The sequence below is a fragment of the Arvicanthis niloticus genome, chromosome 9 (genome assembly GCF_011762505.2).
Source record: "Arvicanthis niloticus isolate mArvNil1 chromosome 9, mArvNil1.pat.X, whole genome shotgun sequence".
Lineage (NCBI taxonomy): Eukaryota > Metazoa > Chordata > Mammalia > Rodentia > Muridae > Arvicanthis > Arvicanthis niloticus.
This window is the reverse complement of record NC_047666.1, coordinates 59,975,117-59,999,652: the sequence shown is the minus strand read 5'-3', so window position 1 is coordinate 59,999,652 and position 24,536 is coordinate 59,975,117. Positions and strand designations below refer to the sequence as shown.

General features: G+C 38.6%; 1 protein-coding gene and 1 pseudogene across 1 annotated transcript; one reads left to right on the top strand and one right to left on the bottom strand.

Moving 5' to 3' along the window:
- Positions 1–1,162: 1,162 nt before the first annotated feature.
- LOC143433741 (murinoglobulin-2-like) lies at positions 1,163–22,412 on the bottom strand. Its single transcript, XM_076940956.1, has 12 exons — positions 22,271–22,412; positions 20,907–21,090; positions 19,989–20,148; positions 19,825–19,877; positions 12,142–12,162; positions 11,744–11,912; positions 11,264–11,348; positions 10,187–10,295; positions 2,563–2,689; positions 2,309–2,418; positions 1,497–1,658; positions 1,163–1,171 (listed from the first exon to the last, which is right to left on the bottom strand). Exons 1-12 carry the CDS (start codon positions 22,354–22,356, stop codon positions 1,163–1,165), a joined length of 1,275 nt encoding a protein of 424 aa, XP_076797071.1. The 5' UTR covers positions 22,357–22,412.
- Positions 4,049–4,159, top strand: LOC117715148 (thymosin beta-10 pseudogene; annotated as a pseudogene).
- Positions 22,413–24,536: the final 2,124 nt, after the last annotated feature.

The following is a 24,536-nucleotide window of genomic DNA, read 5'->3' as shown; positions in this document are numbered from 1 at the left end:
AGTTAAGTGGCAACAGCTAGGTAGGCCTGGCCCACTATAAATGGGGCTGCTTGCCCCCTCCTCTCTCTCTTGCTCTCTTCTCTTCAGTTCCCCTCTCTCCATGTGCTTATGACTGGCCTCTACTCCTCTACTTTCTGTCTCTCTCTGCCTCTACTACCCTCTTAACTCCCTTCCCCATGCCCTAAATAAACTCTATTCTATGAGTGTGTCTGATCCTTCAAGGGAAGGAATGCCTTGGCATGGGCCTGCTGAGACATCCCCTTCCCTAATACCTCACCACACACTTACAGAACATATTCTCTTTCTTTCTATTTTTATAAACACATCATTATTTACTTGATAGCTATCTGATTATTTAGTGTACAATTTCATTTATATAGACTGTGAAAATTCTTTTTTCTTTTACTCAGACTTCCCTTTTTCTACTTTAGTAGTAAATTTTACCTATACTTTAAAAAAATTTAACTGTTTAACTTACATTGTATTTTTCATTTTCTATTCATTGGAATTGGGGTAACAGTGGCTATTTTTTTTATTGTTTTTTAAAATTATATCCATACATCTGAATTGCTTTGGTGTTGATGAATTTATTGAAATGTCTTCCATGTTTCTGGAGTTTGCCTTTAAAAGAGGGCTACTCATGGAAATCTGCTTATAATAGCAGATGTTTTATAGCCATCACTACAGATGTATAAATTACAACATTAAAATGGAAGAAATATGAAAAAAAAATAACTTACCTCAAAGCTCTTAATTTTCCAATAAATAAACTCAAAATATCGAAACACATAAAATATTATACAAATAATTTTACAAGTCTAATTTTAAAAATCATTAATGACAATATTGTACACATGTGCGTACATACACACACACACACACACACACACACACACACACACACACACAAACACTGCTTAATAGAGTAAGGAAGAGATTACAGATTTTACCCAAGAAATCAGCAAACAAAAATTCTGAAGACATTAAAAAAATGAAAATCTGAGAAATAAACAGATCAATAAGCTAAATAAAAACTGAAGCGGAAGGTTTCACTAATAGATTAGATAAAATGTAAGAAAAATACCATGGAATATATAATAAAAAATTATTGTTACACAAAATGAGTGGTAAAGAAAAACTAAAAAAATCACAGCCATAACTTTCAAGGCACCTGCAACCCAGTTAAGACACAAAGCATGAAGGTGTTGATGTCACACAGAGGTAATGAATTTGAGGATACACAACTATCCTTGACTAAACTTGAGATATTTAAAACATAAATAAAGTAAAGGAGAGTATGGAAAAAACCTATTGTGTTAAGAATGTGTTTACAATGTATGATCATACTTTTATTAATGATCAGAAACTTTTTGTGTTTTTTCCTAAAATAAGAGAGTATGGCATTGAATATTTTTTTTATTAAGCTAGCCACTGTTGAGTTCATGGTGTTGCAAAGCCTCACCTTGTGTCTTATGCCCTCCTTGTTTCTGACTTACTTTGATATTGAGGGAATGGCCTGAGATGTCGCTGGTCTCTATGGAGAATGTTGCCAGGCCATGCTGATCAGTGGTGGTAGCATTGGTGTATCTAATCTCTTGTGCTTTGATGAAGACTTGCTCATTTGGGATAGGAGCTCCTTTGATATCCACTAGGCGGACCTAAATTGAAAGAGAAAAGTATAGTCTGGGCATATAAATACAACACAGAATGTAAGAGAAAACCCTGTTTCAGTATTATATAAAGATTCCAAAGAGGTACCAACTAATTCAGCATGCAAAAACTGGTTTTCAGAAATCTATACCAGCAGATTTAGCTGTGCTGTGAAAGTATAGGGACTAAAGGTATGATATTCTTAACTTCATAACAGATGCTTTATAGATGCTTTCTACTTTCCTATTATTCATTTGAAACCATCAACAAATCCATTGGGTAAACTACAGGAAGTAGATGCTCTGACACAATCACAAGAACAACTTGTGAGGGCACAGAGGCTAATGGAGAGTGCAGATTTGTTATGGATATGTAGCACATGTTGCTTGACCATTGAAACACAGTGACACTTTGGGATTTAAGGTACAATAGTTATCAGTAAAAACTTTGCTGCATGTGTTTTAGATTTGGAGCCTCTTGATAACCTTTCTAAGTCTTCAGTTTAGTTATGGGAATTGCATGTCATTTACAAACTCCACCACTAAGCTGTACTTGTGTTGCAACCAATGATGTCAGACACGTTTAACATTGAGCAGAATGGTCTTGGTTGAGGTACCACCTTACAGCTTGACCATCTATGAACCAAAATGCACCTTACTTTCACAAAGAATGGAATCCTGTGTCTGAAGTGTGAATCTGCTTTCAGAAATATGAGCTTGCTTGTGCTTCTTTCAACTTTAATTGTTCTGGATCTACTGTACTCCAATCCTGAAGAAGAAAATAGTGACAACATTGAAAGCCCAAGCTGGTTAAAGAGTTGCTTGCTTTCTGCATCCTTTGAGCATCATCTTGATGTGAGATGATGTCAGTTTTCACAGCTTCATCTTCTATATTCTTAGGTTACTCACATACCTGTCCCTTCTTCTGTAACAGTTGCCTCCACACGTAAGAGCTGCAATGTGCAATACATTTTGTTTGTTCTGTATAATTGGAGATCTGTGATGTTCACTTCTTCTTTTCTGCAGCCATTGTTGTCTAGCTTCTATGTGAGATAGGCAAGGTAACATGGCACACTGTCAGATTAATGGTCTACTCAAACCCACACATGAGGACTTCTTTCAGAAAAATGAGCACTTAGTGTCTGGTTTTCTGGTTATAAGCATGGGTTATAAGCTTAGGCTGTTGTATGTCATGATCATGACCAGTCACAGTGCTGCCTTGGCTTAATCATCTTATAAAAATAGAGATTTTTTTCAATTAAACATTAAGTGATATCTTCCAAGGAGTATTAAGTAAACTCTCAATTTTAATATATGGAACACTTAACTTGCATGCCATTAGGATTTAATAATTACTTTCTAATATTAAAATAGCAACCACAGGCATGGATGTAGGTCAATGCTACATTTTACCAGTAGGCATGAAACTGTTGGCTTGGTACTTAGTGGCAGTACGTAAAGTGAGGTCCATTTCCAGAGTGAAATGGTGCTTAGAAGCTGCCAGAATGTGGTTCTGTGAGTGAGAAAAGTCTTCATAAGAAAGAATTGACATTATTCTGAACAGTGAAAGGTTACCAGAATCAGTATTTCGTTCTTAATTAAATATTGGCTTCACGGCTTATTTCCCCTCCATTTTCATTGTTACAATTATTGTTGGCATAGTAGTATACATTATTTCATTGAAATCACATTGCTGTAACAACTTTGGTTTTCTGCTGTTATGTCAGTTTGTCTGGATCCCTTTCCCCTTTCTGGGCTGCCTCATCTGTCCAGCCTTCATAGAAGATGTCCCCAGTCTTACTGCAACTTGATATGCTAAAGCTGGTTGAAATCCATGGGAGGCCTTCCCTTTTCAGGGTGGAAGGGAAGAAGGGTAGGTGGGTAGGATGAGAGGAGGTGAGAAAGGGGGACTGGGAAGAGAGAAGGGAGGGGAAGCTGTGGACAGGATATAAAGTAAATAAATAACTTAAAGAAACAGAGGAAACATGACCAAGCAGGGTAGTATGACATGTACTAAAGTGCATAGCTCTTCACTAACTGAATCCTAGGATACACAATTTGTCATAATGTTGGACAAATAATCCAGTAGTCTAGGTTTGGAAATGACTAGTGACCTCAAAGAGAATTTAAACAAGCGGATGAAGATATGAATGCTATCAAGTCATAACAGGACTGAGAAAATCAGCAACAGATGTGATGGTTAATAAAAGATAAATGGTATGTGAACCAACCAGAACATTCAATGAAGTCAGAAGAATAAGCATAATTATCAACAATAACCCTAAGTATAAATGATTTTAACACTTTAATTAAGATACACAGGCTAGGTCTCTTGCTGCAGCAATGAGAGTGGGAGCACCTTGAGCACTGGCTCAGAATGAGACTTGAGTTGTAAGAAAATGGCAGACAAGCCAGCAGTGGGGGAAATTGCCAGCTTCAATAAGGCCAAGCTGAAGAAACTTGGGATGCATGAGAAGAACACCCTGCCAACCAAAGGAAACTTTGAATAAGAAAAGAGGTGTGAAATCTCCTAGAAGCCTAGGAGGTTTTCCCCACCCCATCATCTCTGAGACCCCCTTGTGATGTGAAAGAAGAGTCATTTGCAAGATGGATGGACTGAAGACACAAGATTCACTGTGAACCAACCTGGGTACTCAGTTTACCGTGTTAGAGAAAATTATTTGTATTATTGATGAAAATAAAATACAACTCGTGGAAAAAAAAAAAAAAAAAAAAAAAAGGCTAGCTACTTAGACTAAAAGAAACACACACACACACAAATAATGAAAGGCTAGGGAGGGATAAATCAAAAAATCTAAGCTGAGAAGAAATAGAAATATTAATACTCATATATGATAAAATTGACTAGTCCAAATTTAGTTACAAGAATTAAAATTGTCACTACCTATTAGTAAAAAGAATAACTGCCCTCCCCCAAAAACCTGAGTAAAAATGTCAATATATCACATTTCATAAAAGAAACAATACTGAGCAAAGGATAGATAGGTCCAGGTACAATAATAATGGGTGACTTTCCTATTACACACACATCAATTGATCATCTGGTAAAAAAGTAATTGTTATGATGTTGTATAGAAATTTCATCTTAATTTAAACATTCCACCGGGTAGGAGGCTTACTAAGACTTTTGCAAGACTTATAAAGCTCAGGATATAAACAACTGATAAGGCTCAAGAAGTTCCTAAAACTGACAAAACTGTAAGATTATAAACAGGATAAAAAATTCATGTCCATCAAACCAGCTCTACAAAGAATACTAAAAACATTACAAAGAAAACTAAAAACATTACTTTGGACTGAAGAGAGGAATAAGCAAAGCTAACAGGCTACAGAAAGAAAACAAACTAAAGTATAATTACTGAAACTTAAAATAGGATTAAACACAAATAGTACCAAAAGTAAAATGGAAGCAATCAACATACACCTTTAGTGATAACTTTAAATATTAATGGCCTCAACTCTCCAATCAAAAGACATAAGATAGTTGATTGGGTTAAGAAACAAAATCAGGGGGCTGGAGAGATGGTTCAGACGTTAAGAACACTGTCTTTTCTTCCAAAGGTCCTGAGTTCAATTTACAGCAACTGTGAAAATAAAATTCGAAAGCAGCAATAACAAAAAATTAATGGTCAGCTGCTATCCCCTCACCCAGCCATTGGGCTGAAAGGAGAAGAGACTCTGGTGTTGGAGCTTCCCCTTTATATGTGAAAACAAAATATTAAACTTTGGGCCACGATCAGAATACGTTGTCTTGGCCCCATGTTTTCTCTAGCCCTCCATTCCCTTTTCATTCCCAGCCTTCCTTTCAGGTGAAACCAGTTACCTGTAGCTGCAGGCAGCTACAACTAGGCACCTGAAACTTGGGACCTGAGAATGGAAGACCAGTTGAGGAACATTGTCTTGGGTAGAGCTCCACGGAAAATGGAAGAAGAAAAGTATCCCAAGCACTTGGTGAGCAACAAACAGCATTGATGCTAGCTAAGTTATGGATGTGTTTGCAGGAAGTGTGTTTAAGGTGGATACGGTCTAGGTTGAGTAAGTATTGACCTGATGCAAGGGCATCTAGGAGGTGACAGTGAATTTTGGGATAGGAGAATACTAATAGGCATCTGCCCACAGCCCAAGAGCTGCCTTAGGTGAGAAGAGCAAGGTTAGAAGGAATTGGAAAGAGATGAAGAGTTAGATCTTGTATTTGAGAGAGAGAGAAAAAGGGCTTCAGAAAAGCAGTTGTCTTCTCTGGGTTGTGTCAGCAAAAGAAGAAAAAGGCTGTTTCAGAGCTCTCCTAGAAATAGGAGAAAATTCAAGAGATGTCTTGCAATTTTCTCTGGCTTCTACAGGAGAAAACCATAATTCTGCCCTTCTTTGTTTATTGTTTGTCCTTGGCGTGCCAATGTCCATGTGTATCAATTGTCTATTTTTTGTTTCATTGTCCGAATGAATGTTATTCTGTTTCTTGTTCAAAAGACAAAAATGGTTAAAGCTGCTACGCATCCACCCCTTGGTCTAGTTTAACTTGGTTTTAAAGGCAGTCTTAATATGCAGAGCAGAGGCTGATAAGTTTTCTTATACCTGTAGCTAAGAGTCGAGCTGAGCTGGAAAAGCCTTTCCAAAAGTTGATTGTCGGTATAAGCTGCTTTTAAAGGGACCAGCAGTTTTTTAGATTCTATAAGGAAGCTAAGAGTTGTTTGTCCTAGAAAAATCTCGATGACAAGGTGCTTTTATCTTGAAATCACAGCCAGAAAAATTTGTTTCTGATTGGTTTTAAAGGTACAAATATGTTCTACCTGTCTTGGTTATAGATTGTCGGCCTATAATTAAGTTATGTGTTGTAGCCAACATTTGAAAAGCTGAAAAATCAAGGTTTCAATTTATATACTCAGCCAGTATATATTGCCCTGGCCCACGGGGATATATATGTACACACACACACACACACACACACACACACATATGCATATATATGTATATATATGCATATATATACATATATATATTTGTTACTTTGATGCTAAAAATTAAGAGTTTAAATCTTTTAGTGTATATTATTCATTGAGTGATACTTTATTAGTGGATTTCTCTAAAAGAGTTTTTCTACAAGCCTTTGTTCCAATATAACGAGCTTTAAAAGTTTGGAGTACTTGTTGCTCCAGAAAAGATTTAAAGGCAGTATCTTTTCAATATTTGAGACCTCAGTTATATCCTAAACAGATTGTGACACAGAAAATTCTAATAATAGTTGGGGCTAGAGAGATGGCTTAGCCATTAAAGGCTGGACTTATAATTAAAAATATAAGAATTGAATTCCCAGCAACCACATGGTGGCTCACAACCATTTGTGGTGGGATCTAGCACCCTCTTCTGGCTTGCAAGTATATATGCAAAAAGAAAATGGTTTGCTTTTGAATTGATTTGTATTTAATGATTTTTCAAAGTTGTTAAGAGATATTAATTGGCTAAAACCTTATCTTAAGCTTACTATAGGAGGATTTAAACCTCTGTTTGATATTTTCAAAGGGATACAAGTCCTAATTCCCCTTGACAATTAACTGTAAATGAGAGATAGTTTTGCTGAAAATAGAGTAAGCTGTTAGTTAACAACAGATAGATTATATAGACTATGATAAATTGTTGGCTGTTTGTGTTATTACTACTCATATGCCCACAACAGCCCTTTGGAAAAAGAAACCATTAATGTGGATTTATCATCTTTCTTCATCTACAAGTAAAGTTTAAACATATTATTATAAAATTATAAAAGTGTTAATATAAGATTATATGATAGAATTCTAAAAGCATTTTGGATAAGAGGTTTATTCCTTATTCCAAATAGCAATTAAATTGGCTATTAATAAATAATGATATTTGGCCTATTACATGGCAAACATTTTAGACAAATTTGATAATCATTTGTTACAGTTTTTCTCTATACATGCTTTTATATTTCCTAAAATTTACTATGCATGCAGCCCATAGAAAAGATGTTTGCTATATTTACTATATTTACAGATGCCTCATCTATTGAGAAGACAATATATGTAATTAAATCATATATTTATTTTCTTGAGTTTCCCCTGCTTCAACACAATTAAATTATGTGTTGTCGCCACCATTTGAAATGCTGAGAAATCAAGCTTTCAATTTATATACTCATGGCCAGTATATGGCTCATGATTTATAATTGCTTAAAATTGTTTCTTTTTTAGATATAGCTAATTCTCAAATTTTATTTATAAAAATACAACTTAATTTAAGAAACATGTACTGTTTGTTAACTTTACAAGACATTTAGAAGCTCTTTAGATTGTCTGAACCCCACGACAATGCCAGAGCAGATATGTATACTAGACATATTCTAGGCCTTTCACAAATAATTGGCCATACAGTCTTATGCTTTACAGCATCAAAATAATAATAGGTTGAGACAATAATTTGTCATCTCTAAAAAGTGTGCAAATTAAATTGCAAAAACTTGTTCTCAATATCTTCATAATTCTCTGAGTGTGAAAAAAACAACTAATGGTATTTCTTCCCTGGTTTTACAAGAAACTCTGAAAAATTGGCTTTTTAAACTAGAAAGGGGGAATTATACCCCACAAGGTCACCAAAAGCACACCTTGATTTTGTCTTGTTTTAAATTTTCTGCAAACTGATGCTAAAGGTCAGTCTGCAGCATATTGCCACTGGCATCCAGTTACTTCCAACTCATTTGCCAGGGTCTTGTGGAGAGACCCCTTAATAATACTTGGTGTGGTCCCAATCCTGTTCTAATTTGGGGTTGTGGGTCAGTCTACATTTTTCAGAAAAAAAGAATGGAGCCTGATGGCTGCCTGAAAGACTGGTCTGTCAAGTGGACACAGATCTTGAGCCTAATAATTATGATTCTAATGATAAAGATGGCTCAAAATCTTTATCAACCAGTTGATTTAACTTGACATATAATCTCCATTCTTACTGGAGAGTAAATAATTTTTACTAAGCTACCCACCTGGTGGCTAGACTTGTGTCTGATCCCTGTTAATTAGCAGTTGGATTAGATACTGAAATACTTTCACTTCCAACCTTATTTTCTACATTGCTTGAATAATCATGTTGCTTTTAACCTTTGAACCTTATATTTTAAATAGATTGATTGCCCTCACATAGGATTGCTCTCAACAAGCTCAGCTATTAATCCTGGCAGTTACACATCGCTGTGGAGAACTGCATCTAGTGCATGCCCACAGGTCCTTTGGTCTGAATGTGGTCTTGGTCTAAAGAGTGTGCCAATGATGGCCAGTTAGTCAATGATGGGTAAAAGTGTTTTGAGCTCCTATAAACCTAAGACAGAGGAATACATCATTATGCTATGTATGTTTTCCTCAATGACAGGTAATTATAGAAGTAATTTTTAGCTCCTATAAACCTAAGACAGAGGAATACATCAATATGCTATGTATGATTTCCTCAATGACGGGTAATATAGGAGTAATATAAATGCCAACCTAAGCCAGGCACGGTCGCCTGGCCACTCTAGACCCTAGACGGGATAAAATATCGTGCCTTGTCTAGATATTGGCACCACCATCTTAAAAAATTAAGGGGGGAACTGTGCCCTTCCCCCAGGCCTGAGCAGGCCTGCAAGTAATTTACCATAATAGACCAAGAAACAGTAAGACCTGAGATGCATTGCATTACCAGCCCTGGCGCCTTGGAGTCTGCTACCCAGCTAAGAAGAATGGACTGCCTGCTGAGCTAGCCTTTACACCTTCTGGAATGCTATCTCCTTGCCCAGCCCGTGGGCTAAACCAAGAAGAGACTCTGGGGGGTGGGGCTTCCCCTTTATATGTGAAAGCAAATTATTAAACTTCGGGCCTTGATCAGAATACTTTGTCTTGGCCCCATGTTTCTCGCCGTCCATTCCCATTAATTCCCAGGCTTCCTCTCAGGAGAACCCAGTTTCCATAGTTGCAGGCAACTACAAGGGATGGAGAGAATGGGGTATGTAATGAAGGAGGTAATCAAATACATGATACATGTGGTTGAATATATCGTAAAGAAGCATATTTAACTTATGTTTTATATGTGCTAATAAAAATACACCCTCAAAGAATAGTCTATAAGGCACAAAAGTAGTGAAGGTAACATAGGAAGAGGAGAAGGACGTATAAAAGTAAGGACCTAAGAGCAGCAGTGGCAATGGGACATGGTAATGTGGTTAAAATACATGACACTCATATGGAAATCTCATAAACTTATTTCTTACAAAAGATATATACTCAAAATAAATTTGGTGGCCAAGTGAAGTTGTTGAGATATGCCTTTAATAGTAGTGGGTCCCAGGATTATCACTTTTGTCAGTGAGCAGCTTCTGGGGATTGCACAGATGCCTGGCTAGTGTTCCATCGCTGAGCTACAGCTCAAGGTCCCAGACATCCTCCTTCAATGTCTGGGTACTCATTTCCTCTCATCTTTGCTGTCTGCCTTTTTGTTGGTTAACCTTAGATATTTAAAACAGGCCTTTGAACAGATTTACTCACCTGGGAGTTGACTTCTTTGCATTCAGACTCAGTCTCAGAGCCAGAGTACTGATTTTCATGGCATATGCTTATCTTTACATCTCCTGGGACAGGCTTCCCATAGGCATATCTGTCACAAGATAAATTCACAGAGACCAAAGGGCTTTCTAAAGCAGACATCCATTGTCTTCTCACTGATTGTGTAGTTTCATAATGACACAAACATGGCTTATTATTATTACCTCCTGACACTTTCTAAATGCATATATTAAGATTTTGCAATGTAAATAAATAAGTTAATTAATTAATAATAAAAAATTAGCACTGTTAAGAACATATGGAAGACATGGTTTTCTCTCTTTTGTGGTTCTGAAAAAGATTAAGTAACCAAACCAGGATCCTCAGCTACTACATCATGGGGCTGAGATGAATGGGGAGCGCCTTTGTTCTATGGTTTTTGTTTTGTTTTGTTTTGTTTTTTTGTTTTTGTTTTTTGTTTTTGTTTTTTGAGCAAGTCCTTTGTAATGACAAGCAACTAGGAGCTGAAGTGTGTATCTTCTGTTTGATTCAGGAACATATTGCAAGTTCCTTCTCTTATGATTCTAGACTTCAGTAGAAATTTTAGTGATAGTACAATGTCCTCATTTGTCAGGCACAGAATGCAAGCAGAAGACTGAGGTGTCTGAAGGTTAAACTTGGGTGGCAGTGGTTTGCTCTGGAGGCAGACTGGGAGCTCTGGTTTCTCTGCTCTTTCTGTCAGCTCATAAGAGGTCAGCGAGATGCCTAGATTGAGTGCCTGTGTTCTCTTTACATGGGTCAGTGGATTTTATTAGGTCCCTTCCTATTTCCAGAGGCAGCAACTGCCTCATACAATTGATTTTATCCACCGATATCAGCAACATGTGCAGTGAATGGTGATTGCACAGTAATCGATGCAGAGTAGTAAGGGACACAAAGGAACACCACAGGGGAAACATTCTAGTGGGAGAAAGACACAACCATAGCATTTCTAAATATTCTACAACAAGACATTATCCCTGGGATTTTTCGTGTCTGAGTACATTCTTCAGGATAGAAGGACAGAAGCAGGTAACTCACTTCCCGCATGCAGTCACACTGAGTATTTCATCATGCACAGAGATGGCATTTGGGACTGTCACGTCGACATCAAATCTGGGAAGCACTGTTGGGAGAGAGAGGAAACACTCAGGTGCAGAGTGACTTGTCTAGTTGCCTAAGTGATCAGTCTCTGTCCAGAAATAGTGAGTTCCCAGTACTAAGTCATGTCCCCCCCCCCAATAACATTAGAATGCTGAGTGATTATACATTATGTCACTTCCTGAAAATCACAGAGATATCTACTTAAATAGGAAAAACAAACAACAAACAAGTAGTTTGCTTCTGAAAAACCCCAGAACTTTCTGGAAGTCCCATGTTGCTACATGGATAGCCTTAGCTAGGGTCAGATGAAACCCAGCCTTTCTCATTTGGAACTCTGTTTGTTTAAAAATAATTTATCCTATGGTAACCAGAAACTTATGACACCCACTCTCTCTTTTTGGTCTTCCCAATCCATACCGTATTCCATCACGGTGAATGAGTGCTCTTCCTTCCGTCCTGACTGTTTCTGCATCACTATCTTGTAAGGGCCCTGAATGGGCTCTGCTGCCAGGCTGAAGGACATTTGCTTAAGCCCATTCTCTGTTTTAATATCCTGCCACTGTATAATTCGGTTCATTTTTGGATCCTGTGAAAGAGGTTGTAAATTTTCTAAGTCAATAAAGTATTAAGTACAGCAGTGCATCTAGGATCACTGTGTTGGTGATGGAAGCATTTGGGAGCTTGGTCATATTCTTTTGGGAAAGGAAGAAATAAAGGTGAACTGGGAAACAAGAAACCAGTTAACAACATTTAAATATCAGGTTATTTTCTTAAGATGGATTTCTCTCTGATTATGAAACATTTAAGTTTCTTACCTCAATGTAAGCCAGAGGAAACTGAAACACAAAGAAAATGATGTTAGATTAGAACAGCAGGCAAACTTGTTTCCAAAAATATTTATATAGTGATTCATAACTATCAAAATTACACTTATAAAGTAGCAAAAAATAAATAACAAAAAATGTGGTTTGGGGGGTCATCACAACATGAGGAACTGCATAAAAGGGTCACAGTATTAAGAAGGTTAAGAACCACTGATTTAGAAATTTCACATGCACAACAAATTCAATAGATTTATAGAATAGGTCTTAGGATGGGAGTTTCAGCCAAAATGTGATGAACTTATTATCTAGTAACAAAGTCAATTGTAAGCCAATTCACTACCATAGAGAACTTTTCCGTATATTTTCTAGAACTATCTGAGTCATACACATCACTCAATGGACAGGGACTCACAGAGGGAACTCTGATAGACATCATCAATAAGATTTCTCTGCTGTTCTGGGAGACCCACCTGCCCTGAGCCCTTACAGTATGAAGATTACAAAGTTTAACGTCAAAATCAGGAATATTTTTAGTGTGAAGTGGGGTTACTCGTGTTAAATATCCAATTAAAATGTATAACTTGGGGGTGTCGTGGGCAAGCCATATACACCCAGTGTACACCAAGCAGTGTCTTCCCATTCCTTGTCTGATGAGCTACTAAGGGATCAGCTTGTGTAGTCAGTACTCACCTCCTGAGCACAGTTCAACAGAATAAATCAGTGCCTAACTCTGCCCAAGAAATATTAAGAAAGGGCTCAGTAGGTGCTCTTGCTTCAGAGGAGAGTTGCTGCTGACCAGGGCCACGGGTCATGTTCAGAGCTTTGGTGGGTGAAGTGTTTCTGATCAACCAGATGAAGTGTATGCAGTAAAGACAGACAGTGACTAAGTCATTTAAGGTTCTCTAGTAACCCAGCTGTCTCATGAGGCAAGCTTACTTCAGGTGAGCATAAGCTTAAAGAAGACACAGCCACTTCTAGCAGTGAATAAGGGAACAAGCAATGGAAGTTGTAAGGGAATTTTAGTGATGTTGAACTCATTTCTAAAAGTAAGGAAAACAAGCCATGAATCGGATGATGACAATGTGTTGCAGGTGTTCAAAATGGAATTTTATTCATCTGTAAAAAACAAAGTTACAAAACTTGCAGGTACATGGATAAAACTTTAAAAAAGTTACACAGATCAAGCAGTCTCAGAGAGTGAACTGCCGTGTGCTCTTTCTCACATGTGGCTCCTCACATTTATTTATGTGTTCAATTTGGAGTACCCGTGGAAGCAAGGAAACCAGAAGAGGGCCACCTGGGTGGGAAATCCCTCACGCAGGGGAGAGAGCATGATGTAGGAGACATGAAAGCACAGTGTACTGGGAAGGGGCAGAAATCTGAAACTGAGATGATTGTGTGGTGTGGGAGAGCTGAAAGGACAGGGTGGGAGAGTGAGAGGGGAGGGCATCGTCTATTTTCTGTGTGCCTTATTTCCTGACCTTCTGAACTAATTGGTATGTAGAACAGACACCTCTTTCCTGTTCTAATTCTCTCCTTTAAGTACTGAGGAGGAGAAGGAAGAGGAAAAGAGGAGGGGGGAGAGGAGGAAGAAGAGGAAGAAGGAGGAGAATTAGGAGGGTGAGAAGGTGAGGAGGAGAAAGAGGAGAAGGACGAGGGGGAAGAGAAGAAGAAGGAAGGTGCCAACTACAGTTTGAATTTTATGAAATTAGGATGAACCAAGGGAACAGAAGAGAAGTACTTGTTGGCTTAACATACTTTAAGAACATCACTTGAACCAGGCTGGCACGGTGGCATATGCTTTAATACCAGCAATCTTGGGAGAGAAGTGGAAGTGAAGGTAGAGATGGAGGCAGAGGCAGGTGAATATCTATGAATTCCAGGCCAGCCAGAATGACATAGTGAAACCATGCCTCAAACAAAACAAAACAAAACAAAACAAAACAAAACAAAACAAAACAAAACAAAACAATTGACACTGCAGTGCAATCAAATTTGTGAAGAAAGAAAAACTTTTAACATAAACCCTGGAGGCCTCTGCCTATATGACCAGTAAAGAAAACTAAGTTATAAAAACTGTGAGTGAAGAAGTAAAATTATTCCTGTCAGACTGAGGGACTAGAAATTAGACCAGTTCCTGGTAGGTTGACAGAAAGACGAACCACAAACAAACAATAAAAATGGTGAAATTATGATTCCCTCCTCACACTTCTGATCTAAGACAAATAGCTAAAGGCCTACCATAGGCTTGTGCCTTCTAATATGAGGGCACCTCTGCAGTAGACCAGGCTGACACATTGAAGTCCAAGACCAGGATAAGTTTGCTCTAAACTTTCTGTCTTCAATCAAACTGATCAATGCTAAATTAAAGAAAGAAGACATCTCAAAGATCCTTAAAGACCCCAGTCTTAGAGACTGGACTTCCCAATCCCCTTCTGCAGTCTTCCCACCCATGTGCCTGCAGTGTGTGTGTTTCCTCACGTCTAATAATAGCCCTTCTTCACTGGCTGATTTTGCCTACTGTGCTCAAGATTTTTCCTGCCTTTTAATTCTTTAACTGGCAGAGAAATGAACCTCAAACAGTAGTAGCAAGACCACTTTATAACCAGAACACAAAAACCTATTGGAATCCAAGGTAAGTCATTTTTACTAGTGAATTCAGCAAGATCAATGTGATAAAAAGTAATGGATACTTAGAAAAATGTTAATTGCACTGAAAATGCAAGCAACAAATTATTAATTCTATAAACTCCATTCATTCATGAAAACTATGATTTGGGGAATAAGTTAATTTCAATTAAGAAATCCAGTAGGCTGCCGGGCGGTGGTGGTGCACGCCTTTAATCCCAGCACTTGGGAGGCAGAGGCAGGTGGATTTCTGAGTTCGAGGCCAGCCTGGTCTACCGAGTGAGTTCCAGGACAGCCAAGGCTATACAGAGAAACCCTGTCTCGAAAAACCAAAAAAAAAAAAAAAAAAAAAAAAAAAAAAAAAAAGAAAAGAAAAAGAAAAAGAAATCCAGTAGGCCTAAGAAAAACTTTGCAAACTATTAGGAATATATATATATATATATATATATATATATATATATATATATGTTATTAAATGATTCATAGTCTTTCCAAATCAAGATATATGTTATTAATATGTCAATCAAATCCAAGGCTGATTGTAGAAGTGCAACCTGATAGTAAAATTTATACAAATCCAGGAGTAGTTGATGAAATTCTGAAGAAAAGATTAATTCATGGAAGCTAATTTACCCTAAATAAAAATGGAAGCTGTCCTCTGAGAGGTTCTGCCCAGCATCTGACTGAAACAGATGCAGATACCCACAGCCAAGTATTGGATGGAGGCCAGGAACACTTATAGAAGAGTTGGGGGAAGGATTGAAGACCCGAAGCTGATACAAACCCCACAGAATACCAACAAAGCCAACATACGTGGACCCCTGGGAGCTCTCAGAGTCTGAGCCACGAACCAAACAACATACAGAGGCTAGAATGAGCCCCTCCCTGCCCCCAGTGTGTAGCAAACAGGCAGCTCAGTTATCATGGCTACCTTGTCTAGCCTCAGTGGGAGAGGATGAGCCTAAACTGGTAGAGACTTGATGTGCCATGCTGTGAGAATAGTCAGGGGAGGCCCCACCGCCTAAGAGGAGAAGGAGAGAGGAAGCTGGGGTTAGGATATTAATTAGTTAATTAATTAAAAACTAAGTGTTGTAAGTTTTATACACCTGGGAGGTGAACAAAGGAAGGGAGATGCATTTGGCAATGTGCTGGCTGTTAGGACATAAGGACTTAGGTTTCAACCAAGAATCTACATAAAAAGCAGGTACAAGCCGGGCGGTGGTGGCGCACGCCTTTAATCCCAGCACTTGGGAGGCAGAGGCAGGCGGATTTCTGAGTTCGAGGCCAGCCTGGTCTACAGAGTGAGTTCCAGGACAGCCAGGGCTACACAGAGAAACCCTGTCTCAAAAAACCAAAAACCAAAAACCAAAAAAGAAATGTCTCCCAAAGACTCATGTATTTCGCCCATAGGGAGTGGCACTATCAGGAGATGTGGTCTTGGTGGTGGAAATGTGTCACTGAGTGGGTGGGATTTGAGGTCTCAAATGCTCAAGCTATCCCAAGTGTGTCAGTCTCCTGTCTTCAGATTAAGATGTAGCACTCTCAGCTCCTCTAGTACCAACCATGCCTGCCTGTTTTATGCCATGATGAAACTGTAAGCCAGTCCCAATGAAATGGGGTTTTTTTGTTTTTTGTTTTTTGTTTTTTTTTTTAGTTTTTTCGAGGCAGGGTTTCTCTGTGTAGCTCTGGCTGTCCTGGAACTCACTCTGTAGACCAGGCTGACCTCGAACTCAGAAATCCACCTGCCTCTGCCTCCCAAGTGCTGGGATTAAAGGCGTGCGCCACCACTGCCCGGCCCAATAAAATGTTTTTGATGTTGGTTTTCTATGTTTTTGATGTTGGTTTTCTATGCTTTTGTGTTTTTTTCTTGTCTTTTAAAGATATTTTTTTATAAGAGTTGTCATAGTCATGGAGTTTCAACAAAGCAATAAAACCCTAAGACAACAACCTACACTGGAAATCTTACAGTGTCATAAATCTACAGAGATAGGTAAAGGGACTGAGGAATTGTGTAGCCGAATCATACATGTGTATATGTAATGAAGGATGGAACTAGAAACAATTATCCTAGGTGAGGAAATCCAGACCCAGGAAGGCAAACATGATATATCACTTATAAGCAGACAGTAGCTGTAAAGTAACAAGTAATCATACTTCAACCCACAGACCCAGACAGGCTAAGTAACAAGGAGGACTCTAGAGGATGCATGGATCTCCCTGGGAAGAGAAAACAGAACAGATTTTGTAGGCAGACTCAGGGAGAGTGGAGATGGAAACAGGAGGGATCAGGTCAGGAAGGGAGGGAAGGAGGCAGAGAATATGGTACAAGATGACTGGAATAGGAGATATTTAGGGGGTGATGTGGAAACTTAGTGCAGTGGAAACATCTGGAATTTATGAGGGTGACCTTTGTGAGGACTCCTAGTAATGATGGATATGGAGCCATCTTCTATAACCAGGTAAGGATCCAGTGATCGGATTGGGACAGCAACTCAGCCACAAAACCTTTGATCCACACCTGGCCTACCAGCAAGATGTGCAGAAGCAATGGTGGCTCAGAGCCTGTGGAAGTGGCCAACCAATGACTGGTCTAAATTGAAGTCGAAGACTTGAAAAGAAGCCTATGCCCCATACAGCCTGGATAACCAGGGACAAGATGCTAGAGGGCTCAGAGACCAAGTGTAGAACCAAACATGATTAACTGAGGGAAAAAAGTCAATGAAATGGTTCCTAATTGTATCCTGCTATACTTATAGGATCAGTCCCAAACCAAGTTTTCACCAGTGAGGTCTTCTCCAGAAGCTTATGGGAGCAGATGCAGAGACCCACAGCCAAACAATAGGCAGTGCTTGGGAAACCCCAAAGAAGAGTGGGAGGAAGGATTGCAGGAGCCGGAGGGGTCAAGGACATCAGGAGAAAGTAGCCCACAGAATCAATAAAGCGTGACCTATAGGTGTACAAAATGACAATCATGGAGCCTTCTGGGGTCTGTGCTAGGTCCTCTGGATGCATGCTGTGCTTGTTTACCTCAGGGTGTTTGTAGGAGTCCTAAGTGTGGAAGTGGGTGTGTTTTGACTCTTTTGCCTGCTCTTGTGACCCTTTCCCCAGTACTGGGTTTGCTAGCCCAGCCTTTATATGAGGGTTTATGCCTAGTCTCATTCTATCTTGTTGTGCTGTGTTCAGCTGATTACCATTGGGAGAGCTATATTTTTTCTGAAGGGAAATAGATTTGGAGGAAAGGGGAGGTTGTGGGGAGACTGGGAGGAACAGGGGGAAGGGAGGCTGTGGTCAGGATGATTTTATTAGAGAAGAATAAATCTTAGAAAAAAGGAAAAATATATACTTGATAAAATTATACAAGAGATTATTGTGATAAACAGAATTTTTAGAATCTTTAATGAATGGTGTCCACTGTAATTTTTTATTTGTGAAGAAGAAATTAAGTAAAAGTGGATTGATATTTTGTGTAATGTTTAAGCGTTTCTTTCAGAATTCTATACAGTATTTTCTGATGATATTCACCCCTTCCAGATTTACCTCCCTTCCCTACATACCTTATTTAGTGTTCTCTCTTTTTTTCCATCCATTATTTCCAATTTGTGCTCCATATCTATATATTCTTGGATATATGGACTTCTAGTGAGTATGGTTAACTTAGCAGAGTCTATACACTAAAAGGAAACTGACTCTCTCCCAGTAGCTGTTATAACAATAGCTCCTCAGCTGGGGGTGGGATTTCATGTCCATTTCCCTTCTCCATGACAGGTTGCTTTTCTATTTATTGCATGTGCTTGTGCATGCTAACCCAACTGTAAGTTCATATGTGCAGCTGTTATGCTGTGTTTATAGGATTTTTCCTTTGCATTTATTCTGCCTCTAACAGTATTCACCTCTGGCTCTTACAGTTTTTCCTTCCTCCCTGACACAATTATCTCTGTGCCTTGTGTGGCAAGGGTATGATTTAGATGTCTGATTTAGGGTTTCATATTCTACAGTCAAGCCAGTACAGACAGAACCATCAGCCCTACTGGCTAGCTTTAATACAGCTGGAAGATGCTATGCATAATATCAGAGGGGAAACTAATTGTCAATCTCACTCAGCAGTGAAGTCTGTAAAACTATGAGAACCTCTGGTTGGGCAAGACATGCCCATTGGTGCAATAGCAGCACAAATGTCAAGGAGGTAGGCAACCACAGTCTGACTGTACAGTCTGAAGTACAACTGTGCAAGATGAAATCCACACACGTGGATTCATTGTAGAGTCAAGAATGTATGGTTTCATTCATCAGAGGTCCCAGAAAAGAGCTCACTAGTATTAAGATAACTGTTACTGATTTATCTTTATATTTATAGATTAGGGTCTGGAGAGATGGCTCAGTGGTTAAGAGCACTGACTGCTCTTACAGAGGTCCTGAGTTCAATTCCATCTGTAATGGGATCTGATGCCTTCTTGTGGTGTGTCTGACACACCAGTGTACTCATGTATACATACAACAAATAAAATCCTTAAAAATATTTATAGAATAAAACATTCCTCATCAGAGAAGCCTCTATTCATAGTAGAGGGTATTTAACACAGATACCCACAACTTGCCTAAGTACAGAGAACAAGAGACTGAAATGCAATTTTATTCTTAAAATAGGGAAGAAACCAAGTGTTAAATATGAAGTTATAAAAATAATAGAGACTGTGTTACCACTGTTACACTAGAAATGGATTTTTAAAGGATGGCACAAAGTAACAAAATCTGCAAAAGAAATGACTGAAAAACACGACCAATCTAAAAGGTTCTATTCAGTGTAAGTCTCTACAAAGTATAAAGAAAACCCAGAAATACTTACACTGTAATGGACTTCAAAATAAAGACGCTCACATATAAGGAAGCCATAGGATGGCCAATAGTAACTGGGTGTCGGGTATAAACTGGCAAAAGAACAGAATATAAAAAAAGACCAACTCATGCCTAAGAGGGGCTGAAAAGTAGAATATTGCATTGACATTTTGTCTTGAAGAACCCATCAATACCCACAGGTATAAGACTCACCAACTCATTCAGGGGATGTAGATTTTCATCCATAGAGACAACCCAAAATTTAACTGAAAAAGAGAAAGAGAGAAATTTTCTAGTGAGGTCCAAAGACCCAGGCCTTCTTCATGCCATGTTGAGGATGGAGTCTTGATTCCTTTTCCCACTGTGGAGCTTCATACCTGACTGTCCGGGCTTGTACACAGACTTATCTGTCTGGACGAAGACAACACTTTCTTTGTTCTTCACAAGCACGGTATTCCTTTTGCTGAATTTATGTGTTGGCCCTTTGATGTCCAGGTCAAGAAACTCCCCCTCTTCAGAAGAGAAGAATCTAGGGATCTGAGAACAACAGGAACATGAGACCCTTCACCATCTAACTTTTTGCAATTCTTAGATCACCTCATTAACCTTCTCTCCTTTCACCTCACAGGAAAGAGATGGAGGGACATCAGTTTCTGTTTAAGTATTACATGGAAGAAAAAACAGTGTCAGGACAAAAAGGATGCAAAAAAGCACAACCTTTTCTGTAAGTCAATGTGAGTTTTTGTGAGCAAAAAATACCCAGTCATTTTTGTGGAGTAAATAGAATCTGATTGAATGTTAGCTCTAAGAAATGAAAGAAAATTAGTTCTAACTCTGAAACTGAGGCAGAGAGAAAGATAATGCATTAATGGTGGTAGGAAGTATGTCTGGAGGATAGGTTCTGAGGAAGAAACCCAGCACTTATTCAGGATATCAGGATCAGGCATAGGAGATATGGTCCTAATTAGCTGGAGAGCTGTTTCAAAGTTTATTAACTCACTAGCAGGAAGTACTCTAGATTGGAGAGCCCTTTCTTTCCCTGCGCAGTGGGCTTTTTTTGAGCAAATTCAGTGGGAAAGCAGTGTATACACAAGTATTGACTCTTCTCTTTTTGGGGTGGGATGATCTAAGATTTTTGTTTATTGGGGAAATGTTCTAAATTTCTATGGTTTTGAGTTCACAAATGTGCTTCTAGATTAACCTTTTCTAGAAATATGTATGGATACGATACATACATATTCACACACATGTTCATAAGTATATAAAACAAACCAGGACAAGTGTCTAGTACTCACAGTGAAGGAAACACAGTGGAACAAGTCCTTGTCAACTGTAAGATCATCGAACAGCTGTCTCCTTCCCCACTGAGATATCAAGGAAGCTGTGACAGTCACTGTCTCATTCAGATGGTAGAGATGGAGGCAGATTTTCTCAGGGGTCTCAGTGTAGAGCTGGGAAGGGGCCAGCACCATATACTTCCTGGAAAGGAAGGAGTTCCGGCCAGCTGATGGCAGATCTGATTGTCTATAACTGGAGTTTCATCACAGTAACCATTATCATTCGTGTTTCCACAGCCTGAGATGGCAGGATGTTATTGTGGCACATGTCACAGCTTGCCACACAGCATTGTGGCAAGACAGTTATCAGTTCACCAATCATCAGCTTCAGCAGGATAACTGCCAAGGCAGGTTCAAATTGCATGTCCTTACTTCACTAAGCAGCCAGCACTCAAGTTTCAGAATGTCTTTATTTTTTTAAATGAAAATATGAGAGGAGTAATTATTCTTTTCATAAAAAATTTATCATGATTATTTTTCATTACCATTTTTAAATTTTCAAAAAAATAACAATACTCTGTTTTTATTTTCTGGTACTCTTCAACCTGAGAGTTATAATGTGACTGTGAAATTCAATTAGCATAATTTACCTATGTTACACTTGAGCAAGTGCCTAAGGCTGTCTGTAGAAATAATTCTCTACCTTTTCCTATTAGAGAATTAGAGATTTTTGTCCCCCAAAATCTAGCCTGTCACTCTATATCACAGCATGCAAAAACATCACTAGCTTGCTTTATATTTTTGCAACCTTAAATGTATTTTCAGAGTACAGATACAGAAAAACCTCACTCAACAATGTAATCCTAATCATATGATTATTTTGGACATCAAATAACAAGTTCTCTTGGTAGTTTAATCCAAGGTCTTTGATCCTAACAAGAGTATTGTTTTAGGGCACAAACATCCCCAGGGTTCTGATGTACTTGAAGTCTTATCTGTCTCAAGGTTAAACCATAGGCTGCATATTTCCAACCAAGAATGCTAACAATTTGAATGCTAATTTTCAAAGTGATTAAATAGATTCAACACCTGAGAAGGTCTCTGACCATTGGTATTTAAGATACTACTCATTCAATAATAAAGGGAACACTATTCTAAATCACACCACACTTCAGTTTAGACACATTGATCGCTTTAGAGTTGGAAAAACTGATTACATAGAATCATGTAATACTAAAGTAGAAGAAACTATATACAGTAATTTGTTAATTAAAAAGCAAAAAGAGTTTAGAGACTTTTCAGGGGAATGTACTATGAAAGGAAAGGAATAGCTTTTTGATTGGAGGAGGGACAATATGGAAGAGGGCCTTGGAGGTACTCACAGGTCTCCATTGAGCAAGGAAGAAGAAGGCAGGAAGGCAAGAAGAATTGAAAGAAGGCACAGCTGAGCCTGTCTGTCCTTCCACATGGTGTAGTAAGAGGACAGGAGGACAGGACTTATGGTGTCCTTCTCCTTAGCACTGTGTCCAGAGTCCTCCAATCCACAGCAACTTATTTATGAGTCCTCTGTGTGGACAGAGTGCTCTGCCCAAGGTGTACGAATAGCAACATAGAATATTTGCTCTCTGTCAACATCACTGTGTTCAGTTGTTGCCTAAGAACAACTCAGATAAATTTCAACAGTCTCAGGAAAGGTGCCAGAGGAGCTGTTGATGGTGTTGGTAAAGAATTAAGACCACAGAATTTTATTAGTGTGAATTAGAGCAGACTCTCTCAGTCCCAATGACCAGTAAATCTTCACAGTAGGTGGCTATGCTATGACTCTATGATATTTGCCACCTCACTGCTTCTACTCACTTAAAATCTAGTAGCATTCTCTGGAATGAAGCATCTATGTTTCTCTCTTTTCTTACTTGTGAATCACTAGAGTAGTTCAGGTTGGAGATTTTAAGTTCTCCTTTTTCTGACCGCCCAAGTATCTACTTTTATGGGTCTTGTGTATAAAAAGTGGACTTTGGATACTGGGCAAGCTCAAAAACTCACCCATTACAAGTCACTGTGCCTGAACCATCATTGTTAGAACAGAAGTCCACAAACCTCATCTAGAAGTTCACTTCTATCTCTACAGTTTACTAGGAGGCCACGTATCACCTGTGCAACTCAAGGTGATTGCTTCAAATGTGGAGGTGTCAGTATTTGGGATGTAGCTGGGTTCTGCTGGAAGGATATTAAGCTATGAGTTGGGAACCACATTAGAATTTCTAGTCTAGATCACGGGGCTGTTTATTTTTGCAAAGATCCTGTGACATTGGCTTGAGGAGGGGCATAACATAAGCTGAATCAATTATAATGTTGAGGCATTATGTAAAAAAGAAAGAACATGCTAGAAATGAATGTAATGTAAGCAAGTAAGAGATGAAAAAGAAATAAAACTTATGCCTAACATGATGGGTCACCCCTTTAGTCCAAAATCTCGGGAGGCAGAGGCAGGCATATGAGTTCGTGGACAACCTGGTCTACCAAGCCAGTTCAGGACAGCCAGGGCTTGCACAGAGAAAAACCCTGGTTTAGAAAAAAGAAAACACCACAAAACTATGAGGTACTTTTATATTTTAACTTAAAAATATTGGTTATGTCTAAGGTATGTAGATTAAGAGACATATATTTCCTAGAAATACTGAAAACAAACAAAAGCTATCAACAAAATATCGAATATTTTGTTGTGATGGTGACTATTATGTTTAAAAGTTTAAAATTATTATGCTTAAGAGAAATACAAAACAAAATGCTTCTAACCTGTGAGCCCCACTTACCCAAGGACAGATGGACTTCCAGAAATGCTGGGAATTATTCTTGTAATTACATGATTTTTTTTATGTAAGATAACAAATCATGTGTTTTCACTCCTGTAAACGAGGTTGCTTGCCCCTGACAGCATGAAGGATGTGTGCTTTTCTCTATGTAGGCCAGATGTGTGGCTGGTTGCACATAAGCAGAAAGTACATAGCCTTGTGAGGTTTGCCTTTATAAACCCCTTATGAGTGTGCTCTCAGGTTCAGTTCTGGCAGCATGAGTATCTGGTGCTTGTAAAAACTATTATTTCAGAAAGATGAAATGTTAATCAATTGTTTTCTCTTTTTCCTCTATTTTATGCCACCCATTTATGGTGTGTGTGTGTGTGTGTGTGTGTGTGTGTATACCTGTGTACAGGTGTATGCATTTCTATGCGTGGTTTCAATCATTTGCATGTGTTTATTCATTTGTGAATAGGACCGAGGTCTTGTGTCATTTTTACCTTGCTTACTGAGATACTTTTATTGATGCTGAAAGTTGTAAATTAGGTTAGACCATCTAACACAGGAATCCCAAGGGATTTGGCTCCTTCTGTCTCCATAGAAATGTGATTATAGGCACACCACTTCCATGCAAGGCTTTTATGTGGTTACTAATTCTAAGTTCATGTCCTTCCATTTGCAGAAGGTTTTGTCTAGTGAGCTCTCATCCATGACACAAGAACGGTAGTTTTGCTGGTTATATTCTCAATGCATGCCTTCTCTCATGAGCCTAAATTAACCCACGGAGTATTTGGTTCATAAACATTGTGCCACGGTTAATGCTTTTTCAGCTCTGTACAAGATACAGACAAGC